General features: G+C 52.5%; 1 protein-coding gene across 1 annotated transcript; it reads left to right on the forward strand.

Moving 5' to 3' along the window:
- The first annotated feature begins 883 nt into the window (after positions 1-883).
- Positions 884-24,397, forward strand: Rspo1 (R-spondin 1). Its single transcript, XM_051172048.1, is given in 6 exon segments — positions 884-1,043; positions 5,516-5,861; positions 20,775-20,966; positions 22,992-23,141; positions 23,420-23,608; positions 24,225-24,397. Coding segments are annotated over 5 exon segments (798 nt in total). The 5' UTR covers positions 884-1,043; positions 5,516-5,767.
- The last annotated feature ends 145 nt before the right edge of the window (positions 24,398-24,542 follow it).

The raw sequence follows: 24,542 nt of genomic DNA on the forward strand, positions 1-24,542 counted from the left end.
TAAGGAGATTCCACAGCCTGTCTTCATTACTCTCCCCCCACCCCCCTAGTCAGCCCATCCTCTCTGCTGGAACTGAACACACTGCAAACTCAGAGTTTCACTCCATCCAGTCTGAAGTGAGGGTGGAACACAGCTGTTTGCCACCCTCAGGCGTGTGGCTCCCTCCTTCCCTGCAGGTTTGACTTCAACCTTTTCTAGGTAGTTGCAGGTGTCTGTAACTCTTCCTTTCTTACTTGGTCATCTCACAAATACTTTTCGGGTTCCGGCTCGGAATTGGGCATCGGTCCCTTCATTTCACGGGACCCTCAAAAACAGATGAGGGACCAGGAGGCTCAGAGAAGTTAAGTAACTTAGTCCTGGCCACACAGGCGATGGATGAGGGAGAAGGGACTGGAATGGAGACTGTATTGTGGCGTGGCCCACACTGATTTCAGCTGCAAGCTGACAGGAAACTTTCCTCTCCCGGGTCTTAACTGGTCAGATGCTCTGAAGGTTTGACCCTAAAGAGAAGAAGGGTGTGGCCGGCCATTAAGCCCTGCCAGTTCTATACCTGGCCCCTTTCGAAGATTTTGATGGAGGGCACGGGCCTTGGCAAGCGTCCTGAGCCCCAGCTCCTAAACCAAGAAGAGCGGGTGCGGGGCGGGGAAAGGCAACCAACGAGAGCTCGCGGCGTTCGCCACAGTGCAGACGGCGCGTCCCTAGCACGGGTGTGCGGGAGGGGGCTAGGAGTCCCGGGCCCGGCGCTCCAGTCCGTTTTTTCTTGCGGATCGGGCAGGGGGGCCGGCCGGGGGTGGCGCCGGGGGATTCCCTCCCTCGTGCTAGCCGGGGACCGGCCCCTCTCCGTGCGCGGGGCGCAGAGCCCGGGGGGCGGACTGCGGGGCCCGCGCCGGCCGCCCCAGCACCAATGCGCCGGGCGGGGCGCTGGCGGCCAAGAGGGCATTGAGCAACTGGGCGGCGGGCGGAGCGCGGGGCCGACGGCAGCACGGGACCCAGTGACCGCGCCCTCGCCCCTCCGGGCTGCCCCGCCGCGGCCGCTGCGCCAGGTGAGTCCGCGGCCCGCGCTGTCCGCCCCGAGGTCCTGGGTCCCAGTCAGGGAGCAGCCGGAGCCGGGAAGGCAGCGTAGAGCCCGACCCCCATCCCGTCGTCCCGCTGCACATCTGCCCGGGGCACCCCGCCCCGAGTCCCCAGGCGTGCCCCCATGCACCCCAGCTGCAACCCATCTGTGACCCAACCCTGACCCATGCGACCCAACCCCGCCTCGAGTGCCCAACCGCAACCCACTCACCCCAGCCGTCTCCATGCACCCCAGCTGCAACCCAGCCCCACCTGGATTCCCTAGTCCCGACCTACGCAACCCAGCCGCAACCCACGCACCCTAGCTGCGATGCAGCTGGGACCCAGCCCTGACCCTAGCGCCCCAGTCGGGTTCTAGTCAATCGAGTTTCTCCTCCTTGCCCGACGTGGTAGAAGGCCAATGCTACGCTCGGTAGCCTGGGGAGAGGTGAGCTGCGGCCACCCAGGGAGGTAGGGGTGGACCGGGCTCAGGAGACGGGATCCCGCGCATTTGCAGTGCTCCTGGGGATGCCGAAGACATGGAAGGGGGGGCAGCTCCCCAGGCACCTGTCGGGGGGGGGACAGAGAGAGAGAGAGAGAGAGAGAGAGAGAGAGAGAGAGAGAGAGAGAGAGAGAGAGAGAGAGAATATGAGGATGAATGGATGTGAGCGCCACAGGCGCATGGATTTAGGGGTGGCAGGGTGGGACTAGTCCCCGCACGTAGCATGGTTCTGCAATGCCTACAGGTCCCACACGCACGCAGGCCTGCCACCCCCCCCCCCCCCCGCCGCCCCGAAATACTTCGGCTTCTTCCTGGCAGCCAGTTCCTCGGATCCTCGGGATGGGAGTGTTAGTTAATGAGAAACCATGGACATGGTTTACATTTTTGGGTCTGTATCCGACATCTGATGGAATACCAATTTATCCTAACAGTGTTGTTGCGGCCCAGGAGGTGAAAGTTATTCCAACCTCCGGCTCAGGCTGAGTTCCCGCCCTCAGCTCCACCCGCAGCTGAGTCCCCTTCCCCAGCGTGGGTCCTCCCTAACCCATGTGACCTCAGTTTGTGATCTCTGGCCAGCTTAGCCTCTGGTCCCCAGACCCGCGCTGGCTCATCTCTAGAGCTGTGGTGGCCCAAACTCCTTAGCCTTCTGCAGAGGCCAGTGTCTGGGCACCCCATACTCGGTAGCAAATTGATTTTTTGGGGGGGAGGAGGAGTTTCGAGACAGGGTCTCTCTGTGTAGCCTTGGCTGTCCTGGACTCGCTTTGTAGACCAGGCCAGCCTCGAACTCATAGCGATCGCCTGCCTCTGCCTCCGGAGTGCTGGAATTAAAGGCGTGTTCCACCACGCCCGGTTTAGCATATTGATTTTAAGATCTCCTGTCCTTAACTCCAAAGGGCCGCGTTTCCCTGTAACTCACCCTTTCTCCTTCATTGTGATGGAATAAACGAAGGTCTAGCCCCAGCCAGCTGGGAGGAGATGTGCAGTAAGTGGGATTCTGCCCTAACCAACAAGGCTGTTCTCACACCTGTGAGTGCCTGGGACCTTCAACCCTGTTCATAGCTCTTTCCAACAGAGTCCTGTAATGAGCCCTCCAAAGCAAACCAGAAATTATGGTAGAAACAAGGAAAGGTATTTAAAAGTCTGCCCTTTGCTCCTAGCTCCTCTCCCTGTCCTCCCCCACAGTGTCAGTTGTCCCCTTGAGTAACCAGGTGGGGTTCAGAGTAGCTGGATGGAAAGGGAGCCTCAGAGGCAGGACTCTGTGTGGCTCCTTCCCCCCACCCCCGCCCCTGGTACCACAGTCTCTGATCTAAGACTTGTCCTGGGTTTAACAGTCACTCCAGCAAAATGTCAGATAGCCTGGCAGTATCAGGCCATTGTTCCCAGTCTGAGCTCAGCTATAGTTGCAGCATATGCACCTTCCCAGGGATGAGTGCCCTGCTCCTTACCCACACTGCTTTGCTCCTGTCTGTTGCTTGTACTCCCTGCGGTGGATGAACTATTAGCTCATGTGCTTGGTTTGAGATAAAGATACACAGTGCCCAAAAGAATTTGAAATTCTTTCCACTTCTAGGATGGGAGGTGGGGTGGGGGAGAAAGCCAGCGTCCCCTATGCCAATGAAATTCCCACCTACCCCTCCTCTTATACACCGAGCAAAGACAGGTTTCCTAGAAATCCTAGTGGGGGATGGGAAGAGGCTCTCACTGGCAGGGGCTCCAGCGACTTGGTGAGTGTGGCAAGGTCAGGCCAGAGGGGAAGCTGGAGGATGGAGAAGGAGTGGAGAGAGAGAAGGGCCAGGAAGGAGTTGCCATCACCTTCTATTGCTGAGCCCTTGTCCTTGAAGTACCAGGTGCCATTCCGTGGGTACCAAAAGTACAGAGACATCCAGGAGATCTTTCCTGGCCAGCAGACCCCACACCATGAGGCCAAAGTAAAAAACAACAACAAACCATGCTTGACCTAGGCTTGAGGGCTGGTCAGTCAGAGCTGTCCTGTCTTAACACCCTATCTCACACAGTCTTTCCAGAGAGGTGACAGCTTCAGGACCAGGGCCACCAACCACAGAGCCATATGCAAATGTGACAATGGCATGGTGGTGCTCTGCATTTAGCACGCTACCCAGATGATTCAGAGGACATTAAATTCCTTTATTCAGGGCCATAGGAACACCAACACACAATGGAACCTCATTCACGAAGAACATAACGGGCATTAACCAGAACCACCATGGCCCACCCTGGCACATTATGGATGCACGTGCCAAATCTAAACCAGATTCTTGTAGGTTAGAAAATAGGCTCAGAGGTTCTAGGCCAGTAACCCAGAGTAATCGGCTAACTCTCCAATCAGGGTTGGCCTTGCAAGCCAGGCAGCCTGACTCAGGTTTGTACCCACCACGGTCAGGGTCCATACCCAGCCTCTGAGACTCTGTTGGGGCTGAGGACGCTAGCCATGGCTGTATAGCCATGTATAGCCATGTATAGCCATGGCTGTCTGGGCTCGGGTGTGACATAGGGGCTGGGAAGTTGGAGTGGCACATAGTCAGTGACAGCTGACGGGCAAGGGGGTGGTGGGGGCATCTCTGCTGGCTCCAGCTCCAGCGCCAGGTGGGATCCATCAGGTTCATGTAAACACTTCTCACAGGCAGCTTAACCACTTGAGTGTGTCTGGCCTTCAAAGCCAGGGGGAGAGACGGAGGAGGGAAGGAAGGAGGTACCGAACTCCCTCAGGGGGTAATGATTTATCTCCAGTGCAGGTGGGCTCTGCTGGGGCCTCTTTGAGAGGCCAGGGGGTGGACTGGGCACAGAGAAGCTGAAGGGGAGAGGAGAGGGGGCTGGAGGCTCCCTGCCAGTATCTCAGATTTCTCATTAGTAAGCCAAAATAACTTTAGAACCAATCCCCGTTTCATAGATGACGAGCCTGTGGTTCAAGGAGGCAAAATGACTAGTCCAAAGACAGCTAGGCGGATGGACAGAGCCTCCAGGGAGAACAGGTCAAATGCTCACCCTGTGAGCCTAAGTGGGTGTACCCTAGCACTTGTGTGGGTGAGCCCTCTCTTGTGAGTGAGTGCGTGACCCTGTGAGGGGGGTGCTGGGGGGGGGACAGTGAAGCTCTCACTGTTGCGCCTCCTTAACCCTGAAGCACAGATGCCCAGTTTCTCAGACACACTGCATCAGGCACGGATGGGTGCCCCTGCCCCCGTCACCCTGGCCACCGGGTCCAGAGCCCTGGCTCTCTCCTGGCTGGGGGATTATCGCCATTCTCTGTGTCTCTGGCCAGGGCCTGGCATTGCTGCTGTTTTTTATCCCCTCACAAAAGCCAGGCCCGCCAGGCCTGCTGTGTCAGAGTTTCTGTTGCTGGTGTGTGTGTGTGTGTGTGTGTGTGTGTGTGTGTGTGTGCGTGTGTGTGTAACCCTCACTTCCTTTTCTCCCTCCAACCCCAGAGGGCCCTGCAGAGTCTGCCTGCTCACTAGAGGCTGCTGCTATAACTTCTGGGCTGGGACAGGTGAAAGGCACATGGGTGACTCAGCACTGGGCAGAGAAAGCTGAGGATTCACTCGGGAGGACAAAGAGCTCCTTTTCAAATGACAGGATATTCTAGCAGCATGAGGTCTGTAGGGTAGACTTAAAGACAGACTTCCACTTAGAACTAGCCAAATATTAGTCCGGACTGGGGCCAGCTGGTCCCTATTACTGAGAAATCACCAGGGATGCACAGGTTTGATTTGGGTATCTATTGTATTTCCAGTTACACAGGTAGCTGGCCCTAGGGTTAGAATACAGGGTACTTGGAGACAGGAGAAAAAAGATTTCTTCTTCAGGGCTTCCTGGTAGGAAATATGCAGTGTCCAGACCTCCTGGGTTCTACAAAGTCCAGAGCAGGGAAATCCAAAGAAGGAAGGAAATGTAAATTAGGGGCTCCAAGGCACCGTGAACTTAACCCTTCTCTTTCTTAACCCACAGGTCTGTCTTGGGGCTAGTTCTCTGCTGGAGTGAGAAGACCTCCCATGTGACCCTCTGCGGTGGCTTCAAGCAGGACAGGAACCTCCCTTCGGGCAGATGGACAACCCGGCTCCATACCCCTTCAGATCCCAGCCAAGGTTATGGTGGATTTGGGCTGCAGCCCGGGCCTGGGCCTCCTGCCGCTGAATCAGCCTCGGAGCCTTTAGCAAGAGACCACCCCTCCCGCCAGGGGCCCAGGGCTGGCCAGTGACTATGCGGCTTGGGCTGTGTGTGGTGGCCCTGGTTCTGAGCTGGACACACCTCGCTGTGGGCAGCCGGGGGATCAAGGGCAAGAGGCAGAGGAGGAGTGAGTACCCTACTGGGCTGAGCCACCGAGGGCCTTGGTGTGGGCGGGACCGGGGAAACCTACTGTGGCTTTCTCCTGTGATGGCTATTTCGCTTGCTGCTGCTTTGTGAGGACTGTGGATTATCCGGTGGGTGGTTTCATTTGTTGAGATGTACCGGCCTGTAACCCTCTCACTATTATTGGCCCTCCTTCTTATTTTAGACTCTGCTTTCTGGCTCAACGCCTCTCTAGGAGGCCCTTTGACCCAACACCAATTTTGGAGGGTATCCATGGTGATGTGTCCAAGGGTGGAGAGAGACACTACCCTGCATACCCCTTCCCCCATTCCCAGGCTCAGAGATTCAGGGCACCTCTCTGAACTGCAAACTTTTGGACAGGGGCTGTGCACATTTGTACATTAGGCACCCAGCTTTCCTTGCTAGGTGACAGACAGACATCACACAGTGAAAAAGGGTAGGTGGTTTTCTCCAGTAACTTAGGTGAGGCCCTGTGGCATCCCCTGAGCTGAAGCCAGCACGACCTTCAGAGAGGTGGCAATGACCTTACCATGTAAGGAGACCCCGGCAAGAGCTCTGAGCACAAGAAAAGCCTGTAGTCCCAGGGGGAGGCCTGCGACAGGATTGTCATGACTCTAATGCCAGTTTGATGGACTACAGTAAGAGACTCTCTTTTAAAACTCACAACTAAGAAAGAAAGAACAGGATGGGAGGATGGTTCAAAGGTTAAAAGCATGTGTTGCTCTTGCAGGAGACCCAGGGCTAAGTTTCCCAGCACCCATGATGGGCAGATCACAACCACCTGAAACTCAAGCTCCAAGGGATATGACACCTCTGAGTCCTGTGGGCACCTGGGCTGCTCATGTGCACATAACCATACACATAATTAAAATGCATATACTTAATAAAAATAAACATTTTATAAAAGAAAGGAAAGAATGGCAAATCCAATTTTTTTTCCCTTTCCTCCCCCAACTCATTCATTTGAGACACAGTCTTGCTATGTAGCCCTGGCTGGCCCCGAACTCTCTATGTAGGTGTCCAATTTGCATCCATCTTCCTGCCCCAGTATCCCTAATGCTAGGTTTGCAGTTATTCATCATGAAGCCCAACGAGCCCAGTGTCCTTTAAAACAGTTTGCTAGAGTTCAGAGTTAAGCTTCTCAGCCTCCTGGCCTGACCCAGGCATCCCTCACCCTCTGCGCAACAGCTGCAGTGACGAGGGCATCATGTACTGGGAGTGGCCAGTGTACGCTAGTGACCCTGCCAGAGAGTTGGGTGGGGGCCTCTCGCTTCCAGGGCCTTGTCCTTCTTTCGACATCCCCCATCGAGGGCTGTCATGCAGTCAGGAAGTCTTTCCGATGTCTCGCCCAATTCCCCCTTGCTTCACTTTTCTCCTGGGACTAAGGCCTGCAGGCCAGGGAAGGCTGAGGGCCAAGGCTGTCCACAGGAGCGACTCGGCCAGGGTGGAAGGGAGGCTCAGGGAATTGGTGGAGCCAAAAACCCCCCAGCTTAACAAACAATTAGGGACAGTGAGGTTCTAGCAGCAGCAGCAGCAGCAGCAGCAGCAGCAGCAGCAGCAGCAGCAGCAAAACCTTCAGACCCATCCTTACGCCTCTGTTGTGGCCAGTGTTTTGGACTCCATAGGCCAGATGCAGTTTAGTGGTTTATAATCAGTTGCGTTTATTTCTGAAATGGGGGTGCAGAGGGGGAGAGACATGCAGAGAGTGAGACAAAGAGAAGGCTCGGCCTCAATCATGTGACAGGCATAGCGATTCTGCTCACCCATAGAGTCACATGCCCACTGATACAGATGGCCATCAGATCCAGATTCAAGTCAGTGGAACTGACACACAAGCACTGACATGGGATTTAGTAGAGCCGGCTTCTTGCTGTGGCTATAAAACATAGCAGTTTCGATATGCTTGATTTTGACCCAGCCACATCTGGTGCCTCAGCAGCGAGTACACCAGCTTGTATTACTGACACATGTCAGAGTCTAGGGCAGAGAGGGAGAGAACTCAGTATTGTGAGGTTCACCAGGCATGAGGGTGTATGATGTCGGTTGGTACTTGTTACTTGGTGATCCTGTGAGGCTGTGAGGCTGTGATGTCCCTACACAACCCAATGTCTGGGGGATGTTGGATAGAGGTATGGGAACACTGCTGGCTTGTTTGTGCTGCTGGGCATTGGACCAGGACCTCAGGCATGCATATCCCAACCTTAGATATACATGCAAATGTTTTATGTATTTATATAGTTAAAAAAAGAATGTATGTGGCCAGGCACAGTGGTGCACGCCCTTAATCACGGCACGTGGGAGGCAGAGACAGGCAGATCTCTGTGAGTTCAAGGCCAGCCTTGTCTACAAAGAGAGTTCCAGGAAAGCCAGGGCTATAGGGCCACACACAGAGAAACCCTGTTTCAAAAAACAAACATCATCATCATCATCATCATAATAATAATAATAGTTGTTCATGGGCACATAGGACATGACCAGAGTGTGGAAGTCAGAGGACAACCTTCAGATGTCAGTCCCCAGCTTTCCCCTTGTCTGAGACAGGACCTCTCAGTCTAGCTGGCCTATGAACATTAGGAGTGTCTTCTCCCATTTTCTACCCAGGTGTGCTGAGACTAGAAATGCTTTTGATACAGGATTCAGCTTTCACATGGATTCTGAGAAGTCCAAATTCAGGGATCAGGCTTGTGTGGGAAGTTCTTTTGGCTGATAAGCCACCACCCCATCCTATTTTTCTTTTTCTTTCTTCCTCTTCCTCTTCTTCCTCCTCTTCCTCCTCCTCCTCCTTTTTTAAAGCAACCTTTATATAGCATAAAGTCCCATTCCAACTTCAGTTCCTGAGGACCATTTTGTGCTATGGTTTCTGGGCATGGGGGAGGGGACAAGGAAGACTGGGGCCTGTGTGGGAGGGCACTGGGCAGTGCCCAGCTGAGGAGGTAGGTTTGACCTCCGGAGGAGCCTCTGGCTCTTGCCTGTCTGTCATCCCTCTTACACATGTCAGTCACCAACAGCTACTTGTGAAAACTGATCCTTTAGTGTTTTGTACCTGGAAGTGTCTAATCTTGAGATCTGAGAGATGCTCTCCCTTCATGGAGTTGGAGGGTCAAGAAGATCATCCCATTGGACTGGGTCATGAAGCCCCAGGAAGCCTTCCTCCCACTCACTAAGGTCCCTTTCCTTCCATCTCTCTTGCTGTACCTGCTTTCGGTTCCCTGCATCACAAATCCCTCTTTCACCCCTAGCCCTCACACCCAGCATACCTTTCCTCAGTTCCTTTTCCTGATTCCAGGACTCTCTACTCAGTCCTACCCTGGTTAGGCGAAGCCCTCCTTCCTTCCCTGAGCCTTTCCTATCCCTCCTCACCGCCTGCTCACACTCTGGCCCTTGCATATGCTCCTGTCCCTCTCCCCTCACGCAGTGCCTTCTCACTCCTTGGAAAGTATCCGGAAAAACCAATGGATACAGTCATGGTTGGGAAAGTCTGTAATCCTAGCTCTTGGGAAGCTGAGGCAGGAGTATTGTTGATTATTGTGAGTTTAAGGCTAGCCTGGGCTACAGAGAGAAACCCTGTCTAAAAAGGAGGAGGATGAGGAAGAGAGAGCTTCCTGCCTGTGGCAGATGGATCTTGAAAAGGATGGGATGGGGAAGAGACCAGTCAACCCAGTGTCGTGACACTAGGGAGCACAGCAGCTGAGAGAGCCCCAGGAGCTGGGGTGGACCTGGATGTCTGCTCTACAAGTAGATGCAGCCAGAAGGAGCTGGTTAGCCACAGATTTCAGAGAGTGCAGGGCATTCTCCACCCCCTCCCCATGGTGGGCTCTGTCTCATAGGAAGCCAGCACTCATCAGAATAGAGCCCCCACTCATTGATAAGAAGCCCCTCACCATTGGCTCAGGCTCCCTGTACCTGGTTGCCTAGAGCTGCAACCTGCTGTGGGGGAGAGGCGAGGCCTGCTGGCCATGCTCTTTCTCCCTGCCAGGATAAGGAATCTGGGCTTGCCCTCCCCTTGAGCTGTGGCTGCCCAGAGGCCACCAAGAGGCTTCCATAGGAGATCTGGACCAGCCTCAGGAAAGCACAGAGGGAACACGCTGAAGGGAAGCTGGCCTTTGGGAGAGTCAGTGAGGGTCTGCATTGGGCTTCCTGTTGAATTAGAGTCCCAACCCCCTTGGGCTCAGTGAGCATGCAACAGACAACCTCTGGTCCAAGGAATCCAGGATTAGACCCCATTCCCAAGAAGAGCTCATGTTGCCTTTTCCTGCTTTTCTTCCCCAGGCCTCACCCTCTACCTACCATCCCTCCCATCCTCTACCCACCATCCCCCTTGTCCTCCACTCACCATCCCCCTCATCCTCTACCCACCATCCCCCTTGTCCTCCACCCACCATCCCCCTCATCCTCTACCCTCCATCCCCCTTGTCCTCCACCCTCCATCCCCCTCATCCTCTACCCTCATCCCCCTTGTCCTCTACTCACCATCCCCCTCATCCTCTACCCACCATCCCCCTTGTCCTCCACCCACTATCCCCCTCATCCTCTACCCACCATCCCCTTTGTCCTCCACCCACCATCCCCCTCATCCTCTACCCACCATCCCCCTTGTCCTCCACCCACCATCCCCCTCATCCTCTACCCACCATCCCCCTCATCCTCTACCCACCATCCCCCTCATCCTCTACCCTCCATCCCCCTCATTCTCTACCCACCATCTCCCTTGTCCTCTACCCACCAGCATGTTCCATGCCTCTCTTACTGAATCCAGCTGTACCAAGGCTGGAGTTCACCTCACAAACACTGTCATCAGTCCCACCAAGTCCCCCATTGACCTAGCCCATCTGAATCTCCACTTGTGCCCAGCTCCACTCCCCACACTCAGTGGGTGCCCATCACAGCCTATGCCCACCACACCCTCCTTGAGACTCTCCAACACACAGGACCCTCAACCCTACGCTGGATAACTCTGCCTCTTATGAGTCTCAACCCTTCCCTGGGCTCCCATTCAGAAACAAGACCAACTCTGCCCTTCCAAGCCCTTTCCAGCGGGGGGTGGGGGGGTGGGGAGAGGAGGAGATGTCTTAGCCGAAAGCAACAAGAGGTTCTATCAGCCATGGTGGATTTAAATGCTGGGGAGAGACGACCACAGGAAAAGACCCCACCCAGACTTGCAGGGAGGTGATTAGGTAGGATTTCCTGGAGGAGAAATGTAGTTCTGGGGCTTAGGAGGCTGCACAGTGTTCTAGGCTAAAGGGCTAAGGCATAGTTGATCCTAGAGTGTGTGTTTTAGGAAATGGTTACTGCTTAGGGTTGCTGAGGAAGGAGGTGAGTGCGATTAGCTCAGAGAAACCCTTTTGGTCCACTGGGGCACAGATCTTACTTTTAGAAGTGATACAATTCCCGGCAACCACATGGTGGCTCACAACCATCTGTGATGAGATCTGGTGCCCTCTTCTGTAGCGCAGTTGTATATGAAGGAAAAACACTGTATACATAATAAATAAATAAATCTTAAAAAAAAAAAAAAAAAAGAAGTGATACAGTGTTTCAGGCAAGAGTGGAAGATTCTTCAGATGTTTGGTTCTAGAGGGATGCCTTGTGATGAGGCTATGAGGAGTGAGGGAAAGTGAGCTGGGGAAGAGAGACTACGAGCAGGAAGCTGTTTCACAGAGGGGCTGGCTGAATCACCCGGCCAGGCTGTCATAGCAACAGCAGCCCCCTTCATCTCTGTCCTGAGCACTGAACCTAGCCTCACACAGGCTAGGCAGGCCTCAAGCACTGAGCCACCTCCCCAGCCTGCAACTAGAGATTAAATGGTCTTTACACAGGGTTGACAGAGGCCAGAGGCAGGGGGCACCATGATGGAGGCCCAGCCTTAACTGACTGACCAGAAAAAGAAGCTTAAGGATCTGGAGAGATGGCTTAGACGTCAGGAGCAGTGGCTGCCCTTGCAGAAGATCTGGGTTCGATTCCCAGCACCCAGATGTCAGTTCACAACCATCTGTACCTCAGGTTCCAGGAGGCCCAACACCTGGCCTCTTCTGACCTCTTCCAGCACCACACATGGTACAAAGATGTACATGGTAGGCAAAAAACATCCATATGCCTAGTTTTGACTTTAGATGTGCACGGAAAGCAGAGGCTGAAGAAGGGCAAGTGGGAAAGGCTGGTGTCCTCTCTAAGCTGATTCCCCAACCCAAGTCTGAGAAGCCTCCCCAGCTAGGCCGGCAGCCCCACCCCCACCCCCACCTCACCCATCATCACAGAAAGCAGCAGGAGGGAGGTCTACCGCTCCCTTTCCTCACCAATGGGACAAAGCCTTGTCATCCTTCTGGGGGGCATTCCAGGGCACCCAGAACCTCAGGGCCTTTGCGCAGGCTGTCCTTCTGCAAAGCCCATGCCCTTCCCCTAGCCAGCTGGCTCAGAGATTGAGCGCCATGTACCCCTCCTATGCAGCTGTCACAGTGCCAATCCTGCTTCCCTACCGCTGGCTAGACCTTCGCCACCACCATACCCTAGCATTCAGCTACCAGCAGTCCTGGGAACCCATTAGCTGTGTAGGGAATACCCGGGAAATGAAGAAGCCTCTGCATCCTCTTTGCTGTTGTTGCTGTTGTTGTTGTTGTTGCTGTTGTTGTTGAGACAGTCTCAAATAGCCCAGGCTTCTGAGAAAGATCTTAAAGTCCTGATCCTTCTGCCTCCGCCTCCTAAGTGTTGGGGTTACGGGCTTGCACTAGCACACCTCGTTGGTGTAATGCGGGGGCATGCAAGCACTCTACCCGCTGATCTACAGCCCCAACCCCTTCCCTTCTGTAGTTCCCAAACACACGTCATCTTCCTTGGGTCCTCCATTCAAGGTCATATTCCCACATGTGAGCAACTGTCCAGCCTCCATGGAGGCCCCTCCCACAGCTGTCTGTTCTCTCACTGCCACTTCCGGGACCCTCTAAGCTGAGTGTGTCCAGGGGCTCCTGTTCCACCCTGGTAAACCATTCCTGGCTCACCAAGCTGACTCCTGCCCATCACTGACTCCTCACCTCTGAGCTTCCAAACACTCCTGGGCCTCAGAGCCCTCATGCCCTCTTCAGAGGCCTCCTCTAACCCAGCCAATCCCACCACCTGATGTCTGTAACTGGGCCCTCCCATCTCTTCAGGTCTTAACTCCATCAATTTTTAAAAAGATTTATTTATTTATTTATTTATTTATTTATTTATTTATTTATTATGTATACAGAGCTCTGCCTGCATGTACACCTGTAGGCCAGAAGAGGGCATCAGATAACATTACAGATGGTTGTGAGCCACCATGTGGTTTCTGGGAATCGAACTCAGGACCTCTGGAAGAGCAGACGGTGCTTGTAACCACTGGGCCATTTCCATCAATTTGAGTTTTGATATCTACCCCTCTTTGCCCTCTTTTCTTCTCCCTCTCTCTTTCCCTCTCTTCCCCTTTCCTTCTTTCTCGTTTTTCCTCTTCCTGTTTTCTTCTTCTTTCCCTCCCCCATTTCTTTGAGCCAGGCTCTCACTCTGTACCCCAAGATCCAGAGGGAGTTCATGATAGTCTCCCTGCTTTGGTTTCCTGGGTGCTGATTCCTCTTATCCTCTCACTTTATTCTTCTTTATTCTGGAAGCTTCTTTTCCACTCACTCGCTCCCCAGCTCATTGGAGTTTGACTGTTTTTTTCCTTCTCAAGGTCACACTGTCAGTGACTACTAATGATCCAGCCTTGTAGGTGTGTTTCAAGGCTGCATGTCTTGGCCCCCCTCCCAGCCCTGCCCTTTAAGGTTTCCCCCTTTTAACATGGTTCCTCTCCCACTCTGCCAGCTTCCACCTCCCCGAGATTTCCCCTCTACTTCTTCCCACACTGGGCTTCATCCTTCTACCTTGCACTCCTGAGGATGTCACTGCCACTGTCCCCAGCTCACCTCCAGGATGGAAGCCACCCCAGTGGGCTTACCAACCCTACCTGCTGCGGATTCCATACTTGGCCTACTTGACGCAGGCATTCAGCTTGTTGGTCCCTCTTTCTCCTGATGTGTGCTCTCCTCTCATGGCTCCTGTGCTGCAGGATGCTTTTCAGAATCCTTCCCTGTTGCTCAGTTGGGCTCATCAGGGCTAAGCTCTTCCCTCTGTGACTTTCCGATCCCTAGTTCTCATCTCACATTCTAGCCCAGGGGTTGTCAACCTTCCTAACAACTGTGACCCTTTAATACAGTTCCTCATGTTGTGGTGACCCTGCCCCCCCAACCATAAAACTATTTTGTTACTACTTCATGACTAGAGTTTTGATACTATTATGAATTTTAATGTAGCCATCTGATATGTGATCCAAAGAGGTCAGGCCCCACAGGTTGAGAACCACTGCTGTAGCTTTGTTCCGGCTTTTGGTTTTTGTTTCTTTTCTTTTCTTTTCTTTTCTTTCTTTCTTTCTTTCTTTTTTTTTTTTTTTTTTTTTTTGAGACAGGGTTTCATGTGTAGTCTAGCTGAGGCTAGCTTTAGAACTTGCTGTGTAGTCAAACACTGGCCTTGAGCTCCAGAGCCTCCTGCCTCTACCTCCCAAATGCTGCGATTACACTTCTGCAGCACCATGCCCAGTGTCCCACTTGCCTTGGACGGCTGTTTCCACTGACAGTCTACTGACAAACTGCATCTCTTTGAGCTCCAGACCTACAAACCCCACAGCCTGACAGCCACCTTTCCCGAGGGTCCCACAGGAACTGGCCACTCAGCATGACAAAGTCCCTTCTCATTTTCTTCCCCAAGGCTGGGATCGCTGACCTAGTAGAGGGTCCACAATTACCCTGACACACAAGCTCCGTGTACTCAAACCTTAACTTGTGTTTTATCCCAGCACCTGGCCTTGGGGGGAATGTGCAGATCTCAGGTCTGTCTGCCCCTTTCCTGACTCTCCGTCTTTCCCCAGCTGACCCCATTTCGAAGCTAATTTTCACTAAGTATCCTATGCCAGCCTCAAGATCGGAAAGCCTCCTGCCTCGGCTTACAGAGAGGACCGCAGGTGTGTGAGGCCTCTGCCTTCACTGTTTGAGAGTTTTACCTGCGTATCTTCTTGCTTCCTCAGTTGCCACCTCTGCAGCCCATTGTCCACTGCGCTGAGGGAGCCTTCTAAAGTGAGGTCCTGACCATGGCTCCTGTCAGCCCCTCTTGCTGCCTTTGGGCTAGTGTCTTCATGTCTTCTAGAGACTTGAGGTTCTTCCTGGTGTGGCCTCACTTCTTTTTCAGCTTCCCACCTTACCATTCGCACGATGTTCCTTTTTATTCTGACCCAGGATGTGCCACACTTTCTTAGCCAATACCAGTGTCAACTGAGAAAAATGCAGTGTGACTGGTTGAGCAGACAGTGAACACTGAGGCCATGAGGAGGACCACGCAAATCTGTTTGTTTGTGTGTATATGTGTTGTTTCAGACAGGGTTTCTCTGTGTAGCCATGACTATCCTAGAACTTTCTCTGTAGACCAGGCTGACCTCTGTTTCCTAAGTGCTGGAACTAAAGGCTTGCGCCATCGTCGCCTAACACAAATCTTTTCTTTGTTTTGTTTTTCAAGACAGGCTTTCTCTGTGTCTCTTGCTGTGTATCAATGCTACTCACGTTGTAGACCAGGCTGACCTCAAACTCACAGGGAATCTACCTGCCACAAATCTTTTCTTAACAGAGAGGGTAAGAAGAGAGAGGGAAGACTGAAGTCTTACTGTTGAGAGCTGAGCCTTGTTGCGCAGGCTCAGAGTCCCAGTACATGAGAGGTTGAGGCGAGAGGCTTGGAAAGGACAAAGCTAGCCAGGAATATAAAGCGAGTTCAGAGTTAACCTGGAAAAATTTCATGAGTTCCCATCTCAAAGTAAAAAAGTGAAACAAAGGCTGGGAACGTGGCTCAGTGGCAAAGGGTTTACCTAGCACCGGAAGGCCTTGCCTCATTCCCCGGTGCTAAAAACAAAAACCAAAGAAAAAGTAGGAATAAACCAAAGCCATAAGGACTACCAGGAGTACACCTGGGTCATCTCAGCCATTGAAAGTAAGGCAAACCAAATCAACCAACCAGCCAAACAGAAAAAAAAAAAAAAAAAAACCAAAAAACTACACACTCGTTTAGGAAACAAACAAGTCAAGTCAGTGGGCCTTTCATGAAGAGGAGACAGTCCCTCCACTCTACAGGACCCGTAGGCTTGGCGCACAGCTGAGCAAAGCCCTGAAGACTTCATAGAGTTGCAGGGTAGCATTGCAGCAGATCTGCCCCTACAGTGAGCAGACCAGACAAAACGAAAGCAGTGTTTAATTTGACCAGCTTGGTACCACTGATTCCATGCAAACAAATTTCATATAAAAGAAGTCATCCAGCTATACTCTCAGTTTCCATGCTCCCAGGAACAGCCTCCATCTGCCTTTCATATGCTGTATTTTTGTGCCTGGAACACATACTGGTTGAGGCATTGTGGTCCAGTAATTTTTTTTTCAAGACAGGGTTTCTCTGTGTAGCCTTGGCTGTCCTGGACTCACTTTGTAGACCAGGCTGGCCTCGAACTCACAGCGATCCACCTGCCTCTGCCTCCCGAGTGCTGGGATTAAAGGCGTGCGTTGGTCCAGTAATTTAACCTCTTCATCTCCTCATCTGTCAAAAGGAGGATGGATAATAATAGTGGGATGGGCTTAGTGGTGCACACCTGTCATCCCAGCATTTGGAAGGCAGGGGTGGAGGAATTGTTTCAACTTCAAGGAAGCCTGGGCTACCTAGCAGTTCCAGGATAGCCTGGGCTACAGTGAGAGACACCCCCCCCCTCTTGAAAGCCAAAGAAGTAGCTTGATTGGTAGAGGGCTTGCCTGTCATGTACAAAGCATTGTGTTTAGCCCCTGGAGCTTCATTAAACTGGATGCTGTCATGCCAGCATTCAGGAACTAGAAGAAGGAGCTAGAGTTCAGGTCTAGCCTTGGCTACCTAGGGAGTTTGAGCAAAGCTTGGGCTACATGAGCAAACATTTCAAAAGTAAACAAAGCCAAGTGGTCTGCAGCCAAAATGTCTGGGAAGTGCATCTTTCTTTACTCTGTCCCCTTCCCAGGGAGTCACTGCCCAGGTCTGAGATCAGGGTTGTAAAAGGCCCTACAGGAAAGGCTTCTGCTAAAGTGGTGATGTCTGCCATCCCAGGCTGCTGAAGCCTCAGGCCAGAGATGAGTTTGGGGCCAGCCTGAACTATACAGTGAACTTTTTTCTCAAAATGCTGGGCATGGTGGGCCACACTTTTAATTCTAACACTTGGGAAGCAGAAGTTGATGGATCTCTATGAGTTCAAGGCCAGCCTGGTCTACAGAGCAAGTCCTGGGAAAGTTGGGTTTTATAGTATAGACCCTGTCTCAAAAAGAGAAAAACAAGAGCAGGATTAATCTTAGCACTCAGGAAGTAGAAGCAGGTGGATCTCTGTGTTCAAGGCCAGCCTGGTCTACAGAGCAAGTCCCAGAACAGCCAGAGCTACACAGAGAAACCCTGTCTCAAAAACAAACAAACAAACAAAAATAAAACAACTACTCCCAGAAGAAAGGCTTTTAAAATTAAAATTAAATAATAGGAAAAAAATTAAACTTAAGAGCAGACCCAGTGCCAGGCCGTGGTGGCTCACACCTTTAATCCCAGCACTTGGGAGGCAGAGGCAGGTGGATCTCTGTGAGTTCGAGGCCAGCCTGGTCTACAAAGCCAGTCCAGGATAGCCAGGGTGACATAGAGAAACTCTGTTTGCGGGGGGGGGGGGGGGGGGGGGCTTGAAAAAAAATGGAGGAGCAGAGCCAGCAAGATGACACTGCCTCATCCAAGCCTCATCCAAGCCTGATGACCATAATTTAATCCCTGGGACCCACATGGTGGAAGGAAAGAACTTTGTCTGTCTCTTTCTTTCTCTCTCTCTCTCTCTCTCTCTCTCTCTCTCTCTCTCTCTCTCTCTCTCTCACACACACACACACACACACACACATGCATGCACATACATACACACACACTCTAAATGTTAAAAACAAAACAAACAAAAAACAACCAACCAACAAACAAACAAAAACCTGGGCCAGGCAAGATGGCTCAGTGGGTAAAGGCACTTGCTTCATAGCCTGATGACCAGATTTAGATCCCCAGATGCCACTTAAAGGTAGAAGGTTGTCCCCTGACCACACAAGTGCAATGACATATGCATGCACAGCCCTCACTTATCCTACCCTACCCCCACCCACCCACAGCTACTACTAATAATAATAACAATAGTCATAAACCTGAAAGTCCAAATGAACAGAGGTGGGGTGGGAGAATGGGGCTGGCTCAGTGGTAAAAGCCCTTGCTCTGGAGGCATGAGGACCCGGGTTTGAATCCACAGCACATGCATTTTTTAAAAAATTAGCCAGGCTCAATGGCACATGCCTGTGATCCCAGCACTCAGGGAAGCAGAGGCAGGCAGATCGCTGTGAGTTCAAGGCCAGCCAGGCCAGCCAAGCCTACACAGAGAAACCCTGTCTCAAAAAGAAAAACAACAACAAAGCAAACAAGAAAGAAGGAAAGAAAGAAAGAAAAGAAAAATGCACACCTGTAACCCCAGTATTGTGGGGCAGTGACAGACAGATTGTGAGCACTCACCAGTCAGGAAGCCTAGCCAAAATGTCCAGCTTCAGGGCAAGTGAGAGACCCTGCCTCAAGGCCATGGAGCAGGGAGTGATGGCGGAAGAGACTCAGTGTCCTTCTCTGGCCTCATGGGGATGTAGACCTACACGCTAACATACACACCATACCACATACAAAACAAGCAACATATGCCACATACATATATATGATACTGTATATACGTATACCACCTAAAGCCAGCAATCCTGTCACGACCCATTTCCCACACTAGTTCCTGGTCACACCTACTGCAGTAAGCTTTCTCGACATCCTCCTGTGCAAGGAATCCTGTGTAAAGGCTTCTCTAGGGAAACACTGCCCACAGGACTTAAGTTCCTGAGGGAAAAGATGCCTTCTCTCTCACCATTTCCTCTCCAAATTATCTGCGTGTCCCCTTGCCTCCTTTTGGTTCTGTTTCTTCCAGCACCCTTAATTCTGTTCTCTAAAGGACAAACTTCTACTTAAGTTTTCAAGATGGGACCCATGACACCTCTTTGAAAGTCTTTTATCTCTCCTCTTCTTCCTCTTCTCCCTCCTCCTTTCATTTCTGTCTCCTCTTCCTCCTCTTCTTTCTCTCTGTCTATGTATCTGTCTGTATATCTGTCTGTCTGTGTGTCTGTCTGTCTGTCTCCCTGAACAGTCTCTTACTCTGTTGTCCTGGTCTGGCCTGAAACTCAAACCTTTTGCCTCAGTTCCTGCAATGCTGCTATTGCATGCCTCACCCATCGTGTTGGCCTTTCCCAGACTCTTGAGTCCAGTGTTGATGGCTTAGGAATACCAGCACTCACCGAGGGATGGCGGTCTGCCCCACTGGAGGCCTGGCCCCTGAATTCATCCTTCATGTGGCCCATGGAAGATGATGGGTGAGTGTGGCCTGAGCAGTTAATGAAGGATCAGAATAAAAGCTGAGACTCAGTGGTGCCTAAACGACAACCTCAGCATCACAGGCATTTTGGACCACACGATTCTTTTTGTCCTGAGTTGATCCACACACCGGAAGATCCTTAAGGGTTTCTCTGTTTTTGTTTGTTTTGTTTTCTTCAAGGCAAGGTTTCTCTGTGTAGCCCTGGCTGTCCTCGAACTTGCTGTATAGACCAGGCTGGCCTCCAACTCAGAGATCCACCTGCCTCTGCCTCCCAAGTGCTGGGATTAAAAGACATGTGCCACCACTGAGCTATCAAAGGCTCCTCCTATCTCTACTCCCTTGATGCCAGTAGCAACTCACTTCTCTGGTCCTACTGATCAAAAAGGTCCCTAGGGGAGATGGCTCAGCAGTTAAGAGCACTTGTTGCTCATGCAGAGGGCCTGCCTTCCATTCCCAGTACCCACATGATGTCTCATAGCCGTCTGAGGCCCTGCTCTGACCTCTGAGGGCCCCAGGCACGCACATGATGCACATATACACATGCAGGCAAAATACTTATACACATAAAGTGAAAATAAGTACTTTTTTTAAGTCCCTAAGGTTGGTAATTTAACTCCATAGAGTGCTTACCTCCCATGAACAAAGACCTGGGTTTGGCCCCAGTAACACATAAGCCAGGTGTGGTGACATCTCCTTGGGATCCCAGTATTCAGGAGATGAAGGCAGGAGGACAGCAGTACAAGGTCATCTCCTGACTACAAGAGACCCAGTCTTGGGGTTAGGGATTTAGTTCAGTGATAGAGCACTTGCCTAGCAAGCACAAGGCCCTGGGTTCGGTCCTCAGCTCTGGAAGAAAAGAAAGAGAGAGAGAGAGAGAGACCCAGTCTTAAAAAAAAAAAAAAAAAAGTCTGGTCAAATGTCTCCTAGAAAGCAAACTCTCTTACGCTGAGACCATTATTCTAGGCATAGGTTATTCTTGTCTTTCAGTCTTTCTCCTTGAATCATTCAATCTAGGATCCTGCTTAGCAGCAATTGAAATGCTACCTTGGGTACCGGAGGCTGAAGTTCCCTCCTCTTGGAGAGGGTCAGGATAAGTTACAAAAAGGTACAGATTTTTTCCATCTCTGGGAATAAAAAAACAAATCTATAGGCTCAAGATGTGCCAGAGCCAGGAAGTTAGGGATACAGACCTAGACATCTACACTAACTATCTAGTTAGGGGCTCCAGGCTTGCGCCTGAGGTAGCCTTGCCGAGAGCTCTCCGCCCAGCCCTGACTTCTGAGGTAAACACATTCCGTTTGTGCAATGAAGCCCCCAAAGGATCACGTCCCATCCCCATGGGAGCCTGGAAATATGGGCTTTCCTCTAAAGCTACCTTTCCATCCTTCCTCTGCCTTGCAGTCAGCGCCGAGGGGAGCCAAGCTTGTGCCAAGGGCTGTGAGCTCTGCTCGGAAGTCAACGGTTGCCTCAAGTGCTCGCCCAAGCTGTTCATTCTGCTGGAAAGGAACGACATCCGCCAGGTGGGCGTCTGCCTGCCATCCTGCCCGCCCGGATACTTTGATGCCCGCAACCCCGACATGAACAAATGCATCAGTGAGTGTGTGTGTGGCGCCAGAGAGGCTCTGGACCCTGGAGGACTGTGCTTTGAACTAGATAGTGAGGGCCAGTGGGACGTGTTGAGGGGGCAAAGGGAAGAGGAGGAGGGAGACTCTTGACTCAGATAGACAACTGCCGGGCTGACATCTTCCTAGATGCCCCACCCATAATCCCACTGTGTACAAACCAGAACTCGATTCTCCTCTCTCTTCATATCTGCACCTACCTTTGTTCCCACCAGGTCACTCTGAGTGTCCCAACTCATTTGTCAAGCCAGAGACCCAAAAGCTTGTCTCTTAGTGTGCTGCCCAACCCCCTCACTAACCACAACCCAGCTGCTGTTTCCCTCCTTCCCCTTGTCATATCTAGGCCCCCAACACCTGGCTCCTACACCATTTCCATAGCCTGTCCATCTGTCTGTCTTCCAGCCCACCCTCTGCATGGCAGCTACCAAGATGCTTCTGAGACCCACAACCTGGCACATGTTCCTGCTGCCAGTCACGCCCTGTCAGCTCTACCCTGGCTTCGGGGAAGCCCTTATCTTACCATACTGTTCTTCTATGACTCCCCTCAGCTACTGGCTCTGCTTTTTTTCACTCCAGCCAGAGTTCCATGGGTTGCAAGGCATAATGCTGTCCTATCTCCATCCCATCCCCATGATGCTCTGGGGGAGGGGACACCCAGTGAACCGGTACATGTGAGCCACACCAATGTCTCCTTCCTCAGTTCAGTACCTTGAACTGTAGAAGTTACTTCCAGATCTCAGATCACTGAGCCTCACTAAAGCCTTTGGAGGGAGGCTGGGCAGAAGGGGCCATTGCTGCTTTCTTCGAGTTTATAACTTAGAGGCGTGGAGGGAAAATGCTTGGTGCCAGCTTGGCCTGCTGAGTTCTGATCTCAGCCTGGCTACTTGCTCATTGCATGATGTTGAGTGTATCTCAGCCCCCTGACAGCTCATCCTTAAGTTGAGGGTGCTGGGTTTTCCCCCTCAGGTTGTGGTGAGGCACACCTATAAAGCTCTTGGTGTCTGGCACTCAATAAATGGTGGCTGCTGTTGCTGTTGTTAATTTTGTTCTTACTGTACTGGCAACCAAACCTAGGAATCTAAGCTTCTGGAGCAGGGCAGGGGCACAAAGGGGAGGAACCAGGAAGGGAGGCAAAGTTGAAATTAAGCCACCGGGACAAAGGTGCAGAAAGAGGCTGGGTGGGTAGCTTGGTAAGGTGAGGTGGATCCTGGGAGCTGCCCTCTCGGTCTCAGAATATTGGGGGAAGATGAGATTCCTGGATGTGCCAGAGTCTGGTAGACTGACAGCTGGGGCTTCAGGTGCCAGAGACTGGGAGGAAGCCAGTACCACCCAGTCTGGAAGGGGATGGTGATGGTGGAAGGCTTGTCTGTTCCCAGCCCAGCCCTGTTCTACCCATCTCCCGCAAAGGAGGGAGCTGGCAAGAGGAGCTAGGGAGGGCCCCAGGAGTCCAACCCAGGGGTTCCTGGAACTTGGATTTGCACAGGGAGAGGAATTTGCCCTGAGATTGCTCCCACTCTTCTGAGCAGATTCTTTCTGCTCTGGCAGGAGGAGACCCAACTCTGGGGTGCTGTGAGTGCCCAGCAATGTGGGAAGGGGTGCCACACTGGTGCTGCCTGGGTGTTTATTCTCCTATTCAGTCCCACTCTTTTTAGGGGCACTCTGGGGTGCCAAGACATACTGAAATTGTCTTGTCTTTGTCCACCAAGCCCAGAAGGCCACCTCCTCCCTTGAACCCCTTGGGCCTCATATTGAATTCCAGGATCTAAGACTTGGTTTGGGTTCCTGGTTGGCTGTTGCTGGCAAGAGTCCCAGTCAGTACTCAGGAGTGGCTACTTGAGTGTTCTCTCCTTGTCCCTCTCCTGTGAGAGATTCCTCTGCAGGAATCTCAACCCTAGACCAAGATCCTGACCTCTGTGAGTAGTGGGCTTTGGGGCTGGGGATAAAAGAATGTGCCCATCCTGGCCTGGGCCAGATTCCATTCTCTTCCTGTCCCCAGAATGCAAGATCGAGCACTGTGAGGCCTGCTTCAGCCACAACTTCTGCACCAAGTGTCAGGGGGGCTTGTACTTGCACAAGGGCCGCTGCTATCCAGCCTGTCCCGAGGGCTCCACGCCAGCCAACAGCACCATGGAGTGTGGCAGTCCTGGTAAGGCCGGAGACACAGGGCCCAGACCCCAGAGCCAAGAGGTTGAAGGAACTCTGGCCATAGCGTGAAGGGGAGGGGACAAGAGAAAGCTCACTTTCTGTAAGCACCTGTTGGGGGTTCTTTCTCCGTGGCCTTTTGCCTCTGGGCTAAAGAGCTTAGACCTGAGGTCTGGACTGAGGGTGGGTGAGTGAGCGAGGGTGCCCTGGGGCACTCAGGGCCAGGGGTTGGGCGGCCCCTTTGCCTCTTGCTTCCCTCCATCCTACCTCCCCTCCTGTCAGCACAATGTGAAATGAGCGAGTGGTCCCCGTGGGGTCCCTGCTCTAAGAAGAGGAAGCTGTGCGGTTTCCGGAAGGGATTAGAAGAGCGGACACGCAGGGTGCTCCACGCTCCGGGTGGAGACCACACCACCTGCTCCGACACTAAAGAGACCCGGAAGTGTACAGTGCGCAGGACGCCGTGTCCTGAAGGTGAGCAGCAGCCCTGGTCTCCTGGAGGACAGTTACATCTGTGTCCTGCATGGGAAACTGGGGGCATATCCTGGCTGAGGACGGTGCCATGGGATGCTGTGTGGCAGGAATTAGTAACTTCTGAAGGCATGTGTCCCGTTTCTTTAAGCTGTTTCTTTTAGAAGAGCTCTCGGAGAGCAGAGGGGCCTGGGGAGGGGACAGGCTAAGCCCCAGAGACCTGGATCCACTCAGACAAGGCCACAGAGCCTGCAGTTGGCAACGAAGTAGATGTTGCCCACCCTCCCTGGCTTCAGAGCTCTCTGGTGGGTGGCAAGGAGTAGGGACTGTTCCATTTGTCCTGATAGCCTCACTGAACAGCCAGGAAATGCTCTAGGGTCTTTGGGGGTCCAAGTGACGAGGAGGAGAATGTCCAGTGTGCACTGGGGTCTGGGACTGCGTCTTTAGGGGCTGTTTCTTGTATTCATGCTTGTAAGATCTCCTGAAGACGCTGCAGCCTGAGGAGGCTTTGAGGTGACTTCCCACTTTGCTTCCTTGCCATGGCTTTCTGAGGACCCTTGGGCACCCAGAGTGTCTGATCGTCCTTTGTTGAATTCCCCCCACTATCTCATTCTTGCAGGGCAGAAGAGGAGGAAGGGGGGCCAGGGCCGGAGGGAAAACACCAATAGGCACCTGGCCAGAAAGAACAGCAAAGAGCCAGGCTCCAACTCTCGGAGACACAAAGGACAGCAGCAGCCACAGCCAGGGACAGCAGGGCCACTCACATCAGTGAGACCCACCTAGGCACAGTGACCTGTCTCCAGATCCATGTGGAAGAGTCCAGTGTCTTACTGAATAGTGAGAACTTCCTGGTACTGGAGCATCGGGGACAACAAGTCCACACCTACTCCACCCACCCACCCATCCATCTATTCATCCATGCATGCACATCCATGCG

The sequence above is a fragment of the Acomys russatus genome, chromosome 29 (assembly GCF_903995435.1).
Source record: "Acomys russatus chromosome 29, mAcoRus1.1, whole genome shotgun sequence".
In the NCBI taxonomy this organism is placed as follows: domain Eukaryota; kingdom Metazoa; phylum Chordata; class Mammalia; order Rodentia; family Muridae; genus Acomys; species Acomys russatus.